The sequence below is a fragment of the Populus trichocarpa genome, chromosome 3 (assembly GCF_000002775.5).
Source record: "Populus trichocarpa isolate Nisqually-1 chromosome 3, P.trichocarpa_v4.1, whole genome shotgun sequence".
NCBI classification, from domain to species: Eukaryota; Viridiplantae; Streptophyta; class Magnoliopsida; order Malpighiales; family Salicaceae; genus Populus; species Populus trichocarpa.
Genome location: NC_037287.2, coordinates 15,204,836 through 15,216,100, shown reverse-complemented (window position 1 = coordinate 15,216,100; position 11,265 = coordinate 15,204,836). Strand labels below are relative to the sequence as shown.

At 31.4% G+C, this 11,265-nt stretch overlaps 1 protein-coding gene and 1 non-coding gene across 2 annotated transcripts; both read left to right on the top strand.

The window, feature by feature from the left end:
• On the top strand, positions 1–72 carry TRNAG-UCC (transfer RNA glycine (anticodon UCC)). Its single transcript has one exon. It is a non-coding gene; the product is annotated as a tRNA-Gly (tRNA).
• Positions 73–3,407: 3,335 nt separating this feature from the next.
• Positions 3,408–8,324, top strand: LOC7458208 (calcium-dependent protein kinase 1). Its single transcript, XM_024598251.2, has 10 exons — positions 3,408–3,999; positions 4,767–5,053; positions 5,264–5,407; positions 5,687–5,839; positions 6,308–6,420; positions 6,600–6,767; positions 7,216–7,343; positions 7,470–7,569; positions 7,913–8,001; positions 8,099–8,324. The coding sequence occupies exons 1-9, from the start codon at positions 3,611–3,613 to the stop codon at positions 7,994–7,996; spliced, it is 1,566 nt and encodes a 521-aa protein (XP_024454019.2). The 5' UTR covers positions 3,408–3,610; the 3' UTR covers positions 7,997–8,001; positions 8,099–8,324.
• Positions 8,325–11,265: the final 2,941 nt, after the last annotated feature.

Sequence of the window (11,265 nt, the reverse complement as noted above, 5' to 3'; positions counted from 1 at the left end):
GAGTTTGTAGTCCAACGGTTAGGATAATTGCCTTCCAAGCAATAGACCCGGGTTCGACTCCCGGCAGACGCAAATTTGAAGTTCTACAAGATTTTGTTTGTCTAATCTTTTCTTCCTTTATCCGTTGCCTATTTTGCCTTGCAAGTCGCAGCGAACAAGGCCCGGAAGCAAATCCATCCGATAGGGCTTTAAAATGGATAGTTCCTAGATAGATGGTCCGCCGACCAACCTAATTTTTTCCCATCATAAATAAATGATGTAAAGGCAGTCCAAATGTTTTTAAAGAAGAAAAAAAATCGAGAATTGAATGATTGACTTGGGTTTAATTAACTCGTGTAATTTTAATAATATGAATAAAAAATAATAATAAAAAAAAGTAAATAAAAAAATAACTTCAAGTTAGCATCTTAAATCAACAACTTGGTTATAATAACGATGCAATTTCAAAAGAAAATGTTTAACTATTGCAGAAGCTCGCACGTGCCGCACAAAAAAGTGCAGCTCCTCTTTACACTTGTCAAATATTTTTTCTTTTAATATATATATATATATATATATATTAAAATACTCAATTGCTCCTAGGACTATTTAATAATTATAAAAAAAAACCATAATGAAATGAATAAAACTTCCCTAAATGCAAGTTCAAGAAAATAAATTTGCAAGTAAATTTATTATACTGTACAGGAAATAAAAAGTTAAAAAACCTCTTTGCCTCCTAGTTATTTTTTTATTTAATTTTAAAATTAAATTAATAATTTTATTTATGGCCCTTAGTTTTTTTATGTGTCTTCTCCCCCTTTCTTATTTCTTTCTCTCTCCTCTTTAAGTTTGAAGGATTGAAACATGATAGAAATAAAATTATATGACTGAAGTGTATGAAATTAAGATTACAAGGACTAAAGATGATAAACAAAAACTATAGGGACTATACTGTAAATCTTTGCACCTTAGGAACAATTAAAATTACATTGTAGATTGTACAGTGCAATCCATGGTACAAATATATTTGTGTGCATAATAGGGTCAGCAACAAAAGGCTTTTTTTGTTTTTTTTTTAATTTTAATAATATTTTGTATTTAAAAAAAATGTTTAAAAACATGACTACTCAATGAGAAGTAAATAAAACATGGGCAGCAGGATCCAAACCTCTCCAATGGAAGCAACAGCTCAACTCCATGATAATTCCACAACCCAGACGATTCACATTTGATGGATGGAGTTGGTTGTGACCTGTGAACCAAATCAATCTCGTTAGATTAAATTAAAAATAATTTTATTAATATGTTTTTTTTTCATTTTTAAATAAAAAAATAGTGAAAATAAAAAAACATTATGCATACAAGTAATCAAACAAATCAAAAACTATCTATGTTAATAAATAAATAAAAAAACTCATAAACGATATACAAAAATAAAACTTGAAAAATTAAAAGACAAATATAGATTACGATATTTAATCTCACAATATGAGATATTTATCAGGTTTTATTTTTTAAATTAATTTATTAAAATATATTTTTTATTCAATCAAATGATAATAAAAACAGAGATACAAATTAAATTTATTGAATAAAAAAAATATTATTCAATGCTTCACATATTATAAATATTATTTGAAAATATTTTTTTTCAAAAATAAAGTTCATCTATACAAAAGATAAAAAAAAAATTATAGATGAATAAGAAAAAATCTTCAAATTTTAAATTCATACCAAAAAAATATCACTCATTTAAAAGAGGTTTTCTAAACAAAATAAAAGAAAGAATGAGTATTAATCTACGTATAAATAAAAAGATTGAGAAAAAAACAATATAAAAAACATTAATTTTAAAAAAGAATTAGAAAAAAAATTATTTATAAAAAAATATTTAATCTTGCAAGATGAGATATTTACCCGGTTGTGTTTGCTAAATTTATTTATTAAAATATTTTTTTATTCAATTAAATAATAATAGAAATAGAGACAAATTAAATTGATTGAATAAAATAAAAAGAGAAAAAAAATATTATTCAAGGTTGCACATATTAAAAATATTATCTGAAAAGAAAATTCTTTTATTTTCAAAAATAAATTTCATCTATACAAAAGATTAAAAAAAAAAAACAATTATAGATAAATCAAAAAAACTCTTCAAAATTTTAAAGCATAACCAAAAAAACATTTATCATTTAAAAGAGGTTCTCTAAACAAAATGACAGAGAAAAGAGGTATTAATCTGCATATAAATAAAAAATAAAAAAAATTTAAAATAAAAGAATAGACTAGGCATTGTTGGGCTTGTAAAGTCAAGTCAGCCCACCTAGCCTATTTTGTTAAGGCTCACATGACTCGCCTCTTATTTTTTTTGTTGTATTTAGGGCGAACAACATGTTGTCCTTCCAATTTTTTTTTAAAAAAAACCACCCAACGTGTCGTCTATTATATCCAGATTTCGCCCATTGTGGTGGTCGAAAAATTAAAGCTAGAGGTTTTTTTACATCCAAAGCCCTATTTTCCAATCTATTTTGACCCAAAACACCTACAAAAACACCTTAGGGATCATGATAAACATATACATGGTTTTAAAAAACCAAAAAAACACCTCAAAAACCAAAATTAACTCGAAATAAAAAATCTACCGAGTCTAGATCTGTTTTTTCAGGAAATTTTAAGGTAAATAAATACCTAATATGAATCCTCATCATTAAACCAAACTATTTGACACAAATATCAAACATTTTGGTAGCCTAAATCAATGTCAATAACGTTTCTCTCTTTACTGTTGGAATCCAACGATCTCTCTTTTGTCTCTACCAACCATAGACTAAAACATAACAAAAATAAACTTATGTACCAAAATTGAATTGGAAAAAAATTGAGGTGTTGAAATTTACATAATTTTTAAAGTTAATGAGTTAAAATGTATCTTTCCTATAACTTTTAACATGGTACCTATATTTAGTGTCTTTCTTATTTTGATCATTTTTCTTTTAATTTCACTCTTATAACAATAGGTTTTTCTATAGCTTATACTTATAAAATATCTACACTTGCATTTATATTTTAATTATTATTAGGAAAATGAATTTTCCATTATAGTTTTTAATTAGTATTTACAATATTTTTTTATAATTTATAATTTTATATATTTTTGAATTCATTGTTTTAAGTGTAGATATATATATTATTTCTCAATTAACAAATTTTATCAGTATTCATAACGCCACTGTCTTCCTTATAAATCATAATGCGGGATCGAATCGATAAGAAGTGAGTACCGTAGTAGTTGTATCAACTGGAAATACCGTTCTAATTAATTAAAAATCAAGATGTGAATTACAAAATTAATTAAGAGGATTAAATACTTATGTTTTGGGATTCGCATCACAAAATATTTTTAGTGGAAACCCTCAACTGGTTGGCCAGCGGAATCCACGCACACACAATTCAACATACGCCTCTTACACCGTAAATCAACCCAAACCAAGCTCTTTTTGGTAATTTAATCCTTCTCCCTCCATCAACAAGACAGGACTCCCCCATGTCCCTCCCCTTGTCTTAACTCTTAACTGCTCTCTCGTTCATCGTCATTGACTCTCATTTGACCAAAATAGCCTCTCACGAAATGGGAAACTGCAACAGCCTCCCCTCCTCCTCCTCCACCACCACCACCACCACCGACCACCACAACACTCCTCCCAATGGTGTTATAAAAGTCCTACCTCCAACTGCCACTCCACCGCCGCGATCTCAGCACCACCACCACTCCTCGGCCTCCGGATCCACCGCAGTCGGCAGAGTCCTTGGCCGGCCGAGGGAGGATGTACGAAACACATACATATTTGGTCGCGAGCTTGGTCGCGGCCAGTTTGGAGTCACGTACTTGGTTACTCACAAGGAGACTAAACAGCATTTCGCTTGCAAGTCAATTGCGTCTCGGAAGCTCATCAACCGTGATGATATTGAAGATGTTCGCCGTGAAGTACAGATCATGCATCACCTTACTGGTCACAGGTCAACACTGATCCAAAACGACTCATTCCGGTTTATTAATTTGATTAACTCAAAATGCAGAATCAAGCTTAATTAACTTAAATTGCAGGTTTGAACGACGTTTCTATTTGCCGTTTCGATTGATTGGAGTAGCTTAATTGATCTGTTTAGTTATTATTTGGTTAATTAAAATGAAATTTTTTTTTAGCAATTTAGTTCCTTTGGTTAATTAAAAATGCAAAATTGAGCTCTTTAGCTGTCTGTCTCTGGTTAATGGGGGAAAAAAATCTTTTTGAGCTTTTAAGGACTTAGTTTAACTTTTTTTTTTTAAAAGCAAAATTTGTGATCCTTATTGTTGGTCAAATCATAATGCGAATATGTGCTTATTATGAATTTGATTTATTAAAAATCTGCAAAATTTAAACTCTTTGAGTTTCTATGTAGTAGGAATATGGTAAAATTGAAGGGGGGCTTGCAAGGATAGACATTCTTAAGTTCTCATATTGATTGATTAGAAATTTCAGCTCTTTGGTTCTTTGATTAGTTAAAGATGCGAATTTTTTGCTTTTTAGGTTTTTGGTTGATTAGGGAAATGCAACGTTTTGTGCTTTTAGTTATTTTGGTCAATCAAAATATCCAAATTTGATCTTTAGTTCGGTTGATTCAGTAAAACAGAAAATTTGGGTTTTCTATCTCTTCGGTTAATCAAAGATACAAATCTGAGCTGTTTAAATTTTCTTGATTAGTTAAAAATACGAATCTGAAATCTTTTAGTTTCCTTGCAATAGGAATATAGTGGAATTGAAGGGAGCTTATGAGGATCAGCATTCAGTGAATTTAATAATGGAGTTGTGTGAAGGAGGGGAGTTGTTTGATCGGATAATAGCAAAAGGGCATTATTCAGAGAGAGCCGCAGCCAATTTGTGTAGGCAAATTGTGACTGTTGTGCACAATTGTCATACAATGGGAGTGATTCATAGGGACTTGAAGCCCGAGAATTTCCTCTTTTTGAGTACTCATGAGGATTCGCCTTTGAAGGCTACTGATTTTGGGCTCTCTGTATTTTTTAAGCCAGGTGATTGTTTTATGGTTAATTGAAGGCACTATAATTATAATGCCTTAAAGTTATGACTTATTATTTATATTTACATATTGCACTGTAAGAATCTATCTTATCACCTTGTCATGTAGTTAAATGTTACATTTTACGAATGATAAGAAATATTATTATTCTTGATGATTTGCTGGTGATACATCTTAACTCCAATTCTCTGTGTGTTTGCAGGAGATGTGTTTAAAGACCTTGTTGGAAGTGCTTATTATGTAGCTCCTGAAGTATTGCGACGAAACTATGGAGCCGAGGTTGACATTTGGAGTGCAGGGGTCATATTATATATTCTTCTCAGTGGTGTCCCACCATTCTGGGGAGGTGTGGCTTTCGAACTTAATTGAGATTAGAAAATTTGGAAACACAGCTGATTATCATTGTTCTGATGTATGTTATACATGTGCAACCTTTCTGAAGAATGTACTTGACATAACTTAAAACTTTGCTGGTTATACATTTAGTTCCTCTAAGTGAAGTTGATGTAGTTAAGATTTCTACTCCATTTTTGAGTGCATGGTGAACAGAATAATAGGTAATGTACAGTGCTCAGATGTGGTTGGTGGTCTTGCCTCTCACCTTTTTTCTTTGTTTCGTATGCAGATACTGAACAGGTCATCTTTGATTCTATTCTCCGGGGACATATTGATTTCTCTTCTGATCCATGGCCTTCCATATCTAGTAGTGCCAAAGATCTTGTGAAGCAGATGGTAAGAGCTGATCCAAAGGAACGGATTTCAGCAGTTGAAGTTCTAAGTAAGTTTCACTGGCGAAGCAAGTTCTTTTTCGAGATAAAAGTGGTTTGAAGGTTTTCAATTCTTGACTCCTAAAGTTCTGCATCTGATTTCTTCTTCTCCATTTTCTCTTAGTCCTGCTTCATCCCTAAAGTGTGTCATTCATGGTTTATAGATATGATTGCATGAAGTCCCATATGCTTGTTTTCATTGTTGTTGGTTGGAACTTGGCATCTTTACTGGCCATCGCTTGATCCAAGTGTCCAAGCCATCCCCCATTTAACAAGAAGATTAGATTCTTCTATTTGTGTAGTAAAGCAATTGTGTGCACGTGTTTGCTTGATTGGCATTGAGGACTGCTATGTTATTTTCATCATGCCTCCTTTCCCCAGTTCACTTTTTGAAAACATCTTGTATAAAGTTTTGCTTTAATCTCCTTTTCCTTTGAAAGTGAAGGAGGAGACTTGATTAGACTAAAAATGCCATGCAGATCATCCATGGATGCGAGAAGATGGTGCCTCTGATAAGCCTCTTGATATTGCTGTTTTAACGAGAATGAAACAATTTAGGGCAATGAACAAACTAAAAAAAGTAGCACTGAAGGTGAGAAATTCTCTTTTTGGTTGAAGATTGTAGTATCATATTTTTTAATGTACGATTATTTGAAATTAGAAAGGTCAAGGTGGGATACCATGTTCTAAATGCAAAGAAACCAAAGGCATAAGCAGGAAAGAAAATGCTTGCTGTTCTTATTGTAGTGATAAATGTCTCTTCTTTCTTAGGTAATTGCTGAAAACCTTTCTGAAGAAGAAATTATGGGCTTGAAGGAAATGTTTAAATCTATGGACACGGACAACAATGGAACAATCACTTTTGAAGAGTTGAAAGCTGGTCTTCCAAAACTGGGTACTAAGCTTTCTGAGTCTGAAGTGAGGCAGTTAATGGAAGCGGTAATGTATCTGTTCCACCTGAGCTTAATGGTGCCTTCAGATTCTTTTATTCTATTCATGCACAAAGAACAGTATTAGGGTAGCCCTACAGAAATATTTATCATTCTCAATTCTTATTCAGTTTAAGCAGTCAACTCTTCCCAAACTGAACCTCTAGTTTCAGATCAGGATTAAAGAATGAAGCCATTAGGATTCAGAACTGATGTGGAAATTCGTCACCCACACCGATAAATTGGAAAAATAGAATCTTTAGATTCATCTTATACCTTTAAAATGCAATTACAATGCTCAAGAATGAAGAGAATATAGCTCAAAGCAACAGCAGAGAGATGCTGCATTTTTCTGAGGCAGTTCTTTATGGCTACCTCTGGTATTTTAGATGCATGTTGTTTCTCATTTTGATGACCTGTTCTGTGGTTCAGCTGAAATTGATGGGCTGCTTTTTCAGGCTGATGTGGATGGAAATGGAACAATCGATTACATTGAGTTTATAACAGCTACCATGCACATGAATAGAATGGAAAGAGAGGACCATTTATACAAGGCCTTCGAATATTTCGACAAGGACAAGAGCGGGTATTTACTTCTACTTCTCTAAAACTTTGTATTTCTGTGAATTTCTTTTCCTGTACTTGGTATTTCTGTGAATTTCTTTTCCTGTACTTGTATGTGAGCATCGGCCTGTCTTGTTTATATATATAGGTACATCACAATGGAAGAGTTGGAGCAAGCCCTTGTGAAATATAATATGGGTGATACAAAAACAATAAAAGAGATCATTGCAGAAGTTGACACAGACCATGTGCGTTTCTTATTTCAAGCTTCCTTTTCTGCTGATTTTGTTTTTTTGAGGTCAAGGGACGGAAAGATATAGTTTCTTTTACCAAAACTTGGTGCACAAATGTTTCATGCCTGAGAAAATTTGGGTTCCAAAACTTTTATATAAAATTGTAAGGATCCGGGGACCTGTTTAACCAATATACTTGCACAATTAAATAAGAAGCTCCCGGGGATCATTCTTAAAAGGAAGTTTCATCGCTCCTGATAATGTTAATTAATATGTGTAAAGCTGTGGGAGAATACGAACATATGCTATGATTACTTCATCAATAGCAGGAATAATATGTTCACAACTCCTTTTGCAGGATGGAAGGATCAACTATGAAGAGTTTGTAGCCATGATGAGAAAAGGCAATCCTGAGTTGGCCCCAACCAGACGGCGCAAATGAGCTCAGTACGTTTTGCTCTCTTTTGGCTTCAATTTGTTTATCAACTATTTATTAATTTATTTATGCTGTTGTATCATGGCTGATATCTATGTTTGACCTCAGCTTCGCCACCTTCTCACAACAAAAACTGCTCTTTGGAACCTATTGTTTTCTGCCGTATTTAGCCATTGCACAGACACTTTGAGATGATTTTTCTTGTTTGTACTTGAGATATTTGATATATTTCTTTACCGATCAGGGTTTCGATCATAAGAAGTTTTTTATTTTGTCCTTGGGAACCTTCCTGTATGCCCACATTATATTTACGCTTTAATTGTGTTTTTTTCCAGTCGTCTTAGAACTAACACTGCTTGTCATTCTCATTTCATCTATCAATGGAGAAAGGATTGGAAAATGATGGTTCTTCTCTTTTACTGGCAAGTTATGCTCTCTTGGAATTCTTCTTTAACATTTTAACTTCTTAAAGTTGAGCTCTCAAATCTCCGGTTAATGGTGTGTTTTGACCTTCCACTCTTGTTTTTTTATGGCTTTTGTGCTCATCTACAAATTATTATTATTATTATAGATTTTTTTCTTAAAGAACCATCCTTGGTATTATCTCTGTGATTAATAAAAAAAACATGGGTCAATCAGGGGTGGAGGAGGAAAAAAAAATTAAGGGATCAAATTAAAAGAATTATTTTAAAAAAGTTAAAATTTCAGTTATTTTATAAAGGGAGGAGCTGGGAATAACATTTCTTTGCGGGTCGTGCCATGTGATTTACCGGTATTATTAATTACAGGGGCTTAGTAATTATTTTTTAAACTAGAGGAACTATTTAATTCATTATGCAAAACTATTGGGACTGATTTATAATCTACTCTTTCTATTTTGTAGACAACCAGGAAAATATTGCATGTTTTAAATATTTTTTCCTCAACTTCGAGTCCCTTTTTAACTATTTTTCAATCCTTGAGTTCTTTTTATTCCATTGATTAAGGTATTCGAGTCAGCTTTTACACTCATACTAGGAATTGTTTTTTTATTATCAAGTTTTAGGTAGACTTCTATACCATATTTTCATTAGCAATAATTTTTTCTTTCTCGTGACCTTTTTATATAAAATCGAGGAAACCTATGAATGTATGACCAAATTTTATATTTTACATAATTCATCAATCATACTTTTACATATATAAAAAATAATCAATCGTATCCTCTAGTTTATTTTTATTAAAATTTATGATCACACGTGCAACATACAATAATTTCAATATAAATTAACAAAAACATTTGTTTAAATCAATAAATATGAAATAAAATATATGCTATTGCTAGGGTTTGAATCTAGATAAATTTGGTGACATATAGTGTAGGTGACCATTAATTTCTTTTGATTTAAAGGAGGTACTTTCATCTATTCCTATTGAGACAATTCACATGTAATGATGCATGAGACCATTTCTTTTAATGGAAAGAACTAACGTAGGTGTATATCAGAAAGAAAATAGACACAAATTAATTGATTGTTGAATTTTAACATAAAAAACAATGTTTAGGCATTGTGTATTTAAAGAAGAAAGAAAAAATTTACGACTTGAATCATAAACCCTATTGGATCTAATAAAATAATTTTATTTACTTATATTATAAAAAACAACTATAATAATAGAACAAATCTAAAAAGAAAAGGAAATGATAAAGATGACATGCATAAAAAAAATGCTTGTCAAAAATAAAAAATAACGAGTCTAGATCCAAAGACAATCAAATATTCAAGTGAAAAATTGAAAAAAAAAAAAAAGATAGAAAAAGTAACGAGTCAACTTAAGTTAGTTTGATTAACTTTATAAAATGCAAATAATAATAATACTCAATTTCCAACAATCTAAAAGTAGAAGGATGAAATAAATCAAAATCAGTTAACAAAAAGAACTTTTAAAAAATAAAACACCAGCAAACCCGAGTAAGGTCGCCAAACCTTGCGAGTCGGGTCATGAGAACGAAATAACCAACTAGAAAAAAAACTACAAAAAAATATAAAGCTCAATTCTTAAAAAAATATTGATGGGAGAAGCTGAAAAAATATATAATATTAAAAAAATGATTCGAAAAAAGATTTGAACTAACTTTGGCAAACTCGTTGGACACGCGACCTAGGTCATGAGATTGAAATGATTTCATATGAGACCCGGGTTGTGAGACCCATATCATCGCACCAAAAAAATGATAAAACCCAACTCCCAATAAATCTAATATTGAATGATGAAATTAAAAAAAAAATCAATTCTAAAAAGGGTCTAGAGCAAAAAAAAAATAGCAATTAAAAGAATGAGGACCAACTTTAATATAAAAATAAAATAAAGCAAAATGATGAGTGATGAAATTAAAAAATAATTTCAATTGAGAAGAAAGATAAAAAAAATATAAAAATAAAAAATTGAGGATCGACTTTGATATAAAAATCAAATGCTAATTGATAAAATTGAAAAAAAATTTAAAAAATAGCAATCAAACAAGATAAATATCAAATATGATAAAATGAACAAATTAGAGGGCACCTTTCAAATTTTGAAGGTCGGTGCAATTCTCGATAAAAAGAGAGAGAAAAGATAAGAAAAAAAATGTATCAGAGCTTCATTACTGCGTCGCCATCAACACGCACCGCACTATCAAGAAGAGTGTGCTGTGACGCTTCCAACACCATATAAGACGTTGTTTGGCCACCATGGCACATCTCTCTCACGCACTGCCTGATGATCGTGAAATCCTCTCACCCGCTGGTGCATGCGTTTACCCAAGTGTACTATAGCTTCTTGTTTACCCGGTCCTTGTACCTGTTTTAATTTTAATTTTGGTTCCTTAATATTTTTATTTTTTAAAATTAGCCAAATTCTATTTTATTTTGCAAATCCAAACATTGACTGAACACCATGAATTTCCCTCAACACTGTATTATCCTCGTATCAAGACTACCAGAACAACCTAACAAGTCAAATTCCAAATAAAGCCAATACAAAGGGATCAAATTGAAAAAAAAGAGTTAGGGAAGCAAAATAAAAAAAGAATTACATGAACTTGTCCCTTGATTGTGCAAATCAGTCCCTAATTTTGGTAAAAAAAAACTGGACATTTCTTGATGTTACTAGAGCTCTAATTATTATTGTAAATCAATTAAATTAAATTTCATTCAAATAACACACCTTCTTCTTCTTTTTTAGTCCCCAGGATTTCTTACACTTTGGTCCCTCAATTTCTTTGTTTTATAATTTAGTTCTTTAAAATTAAA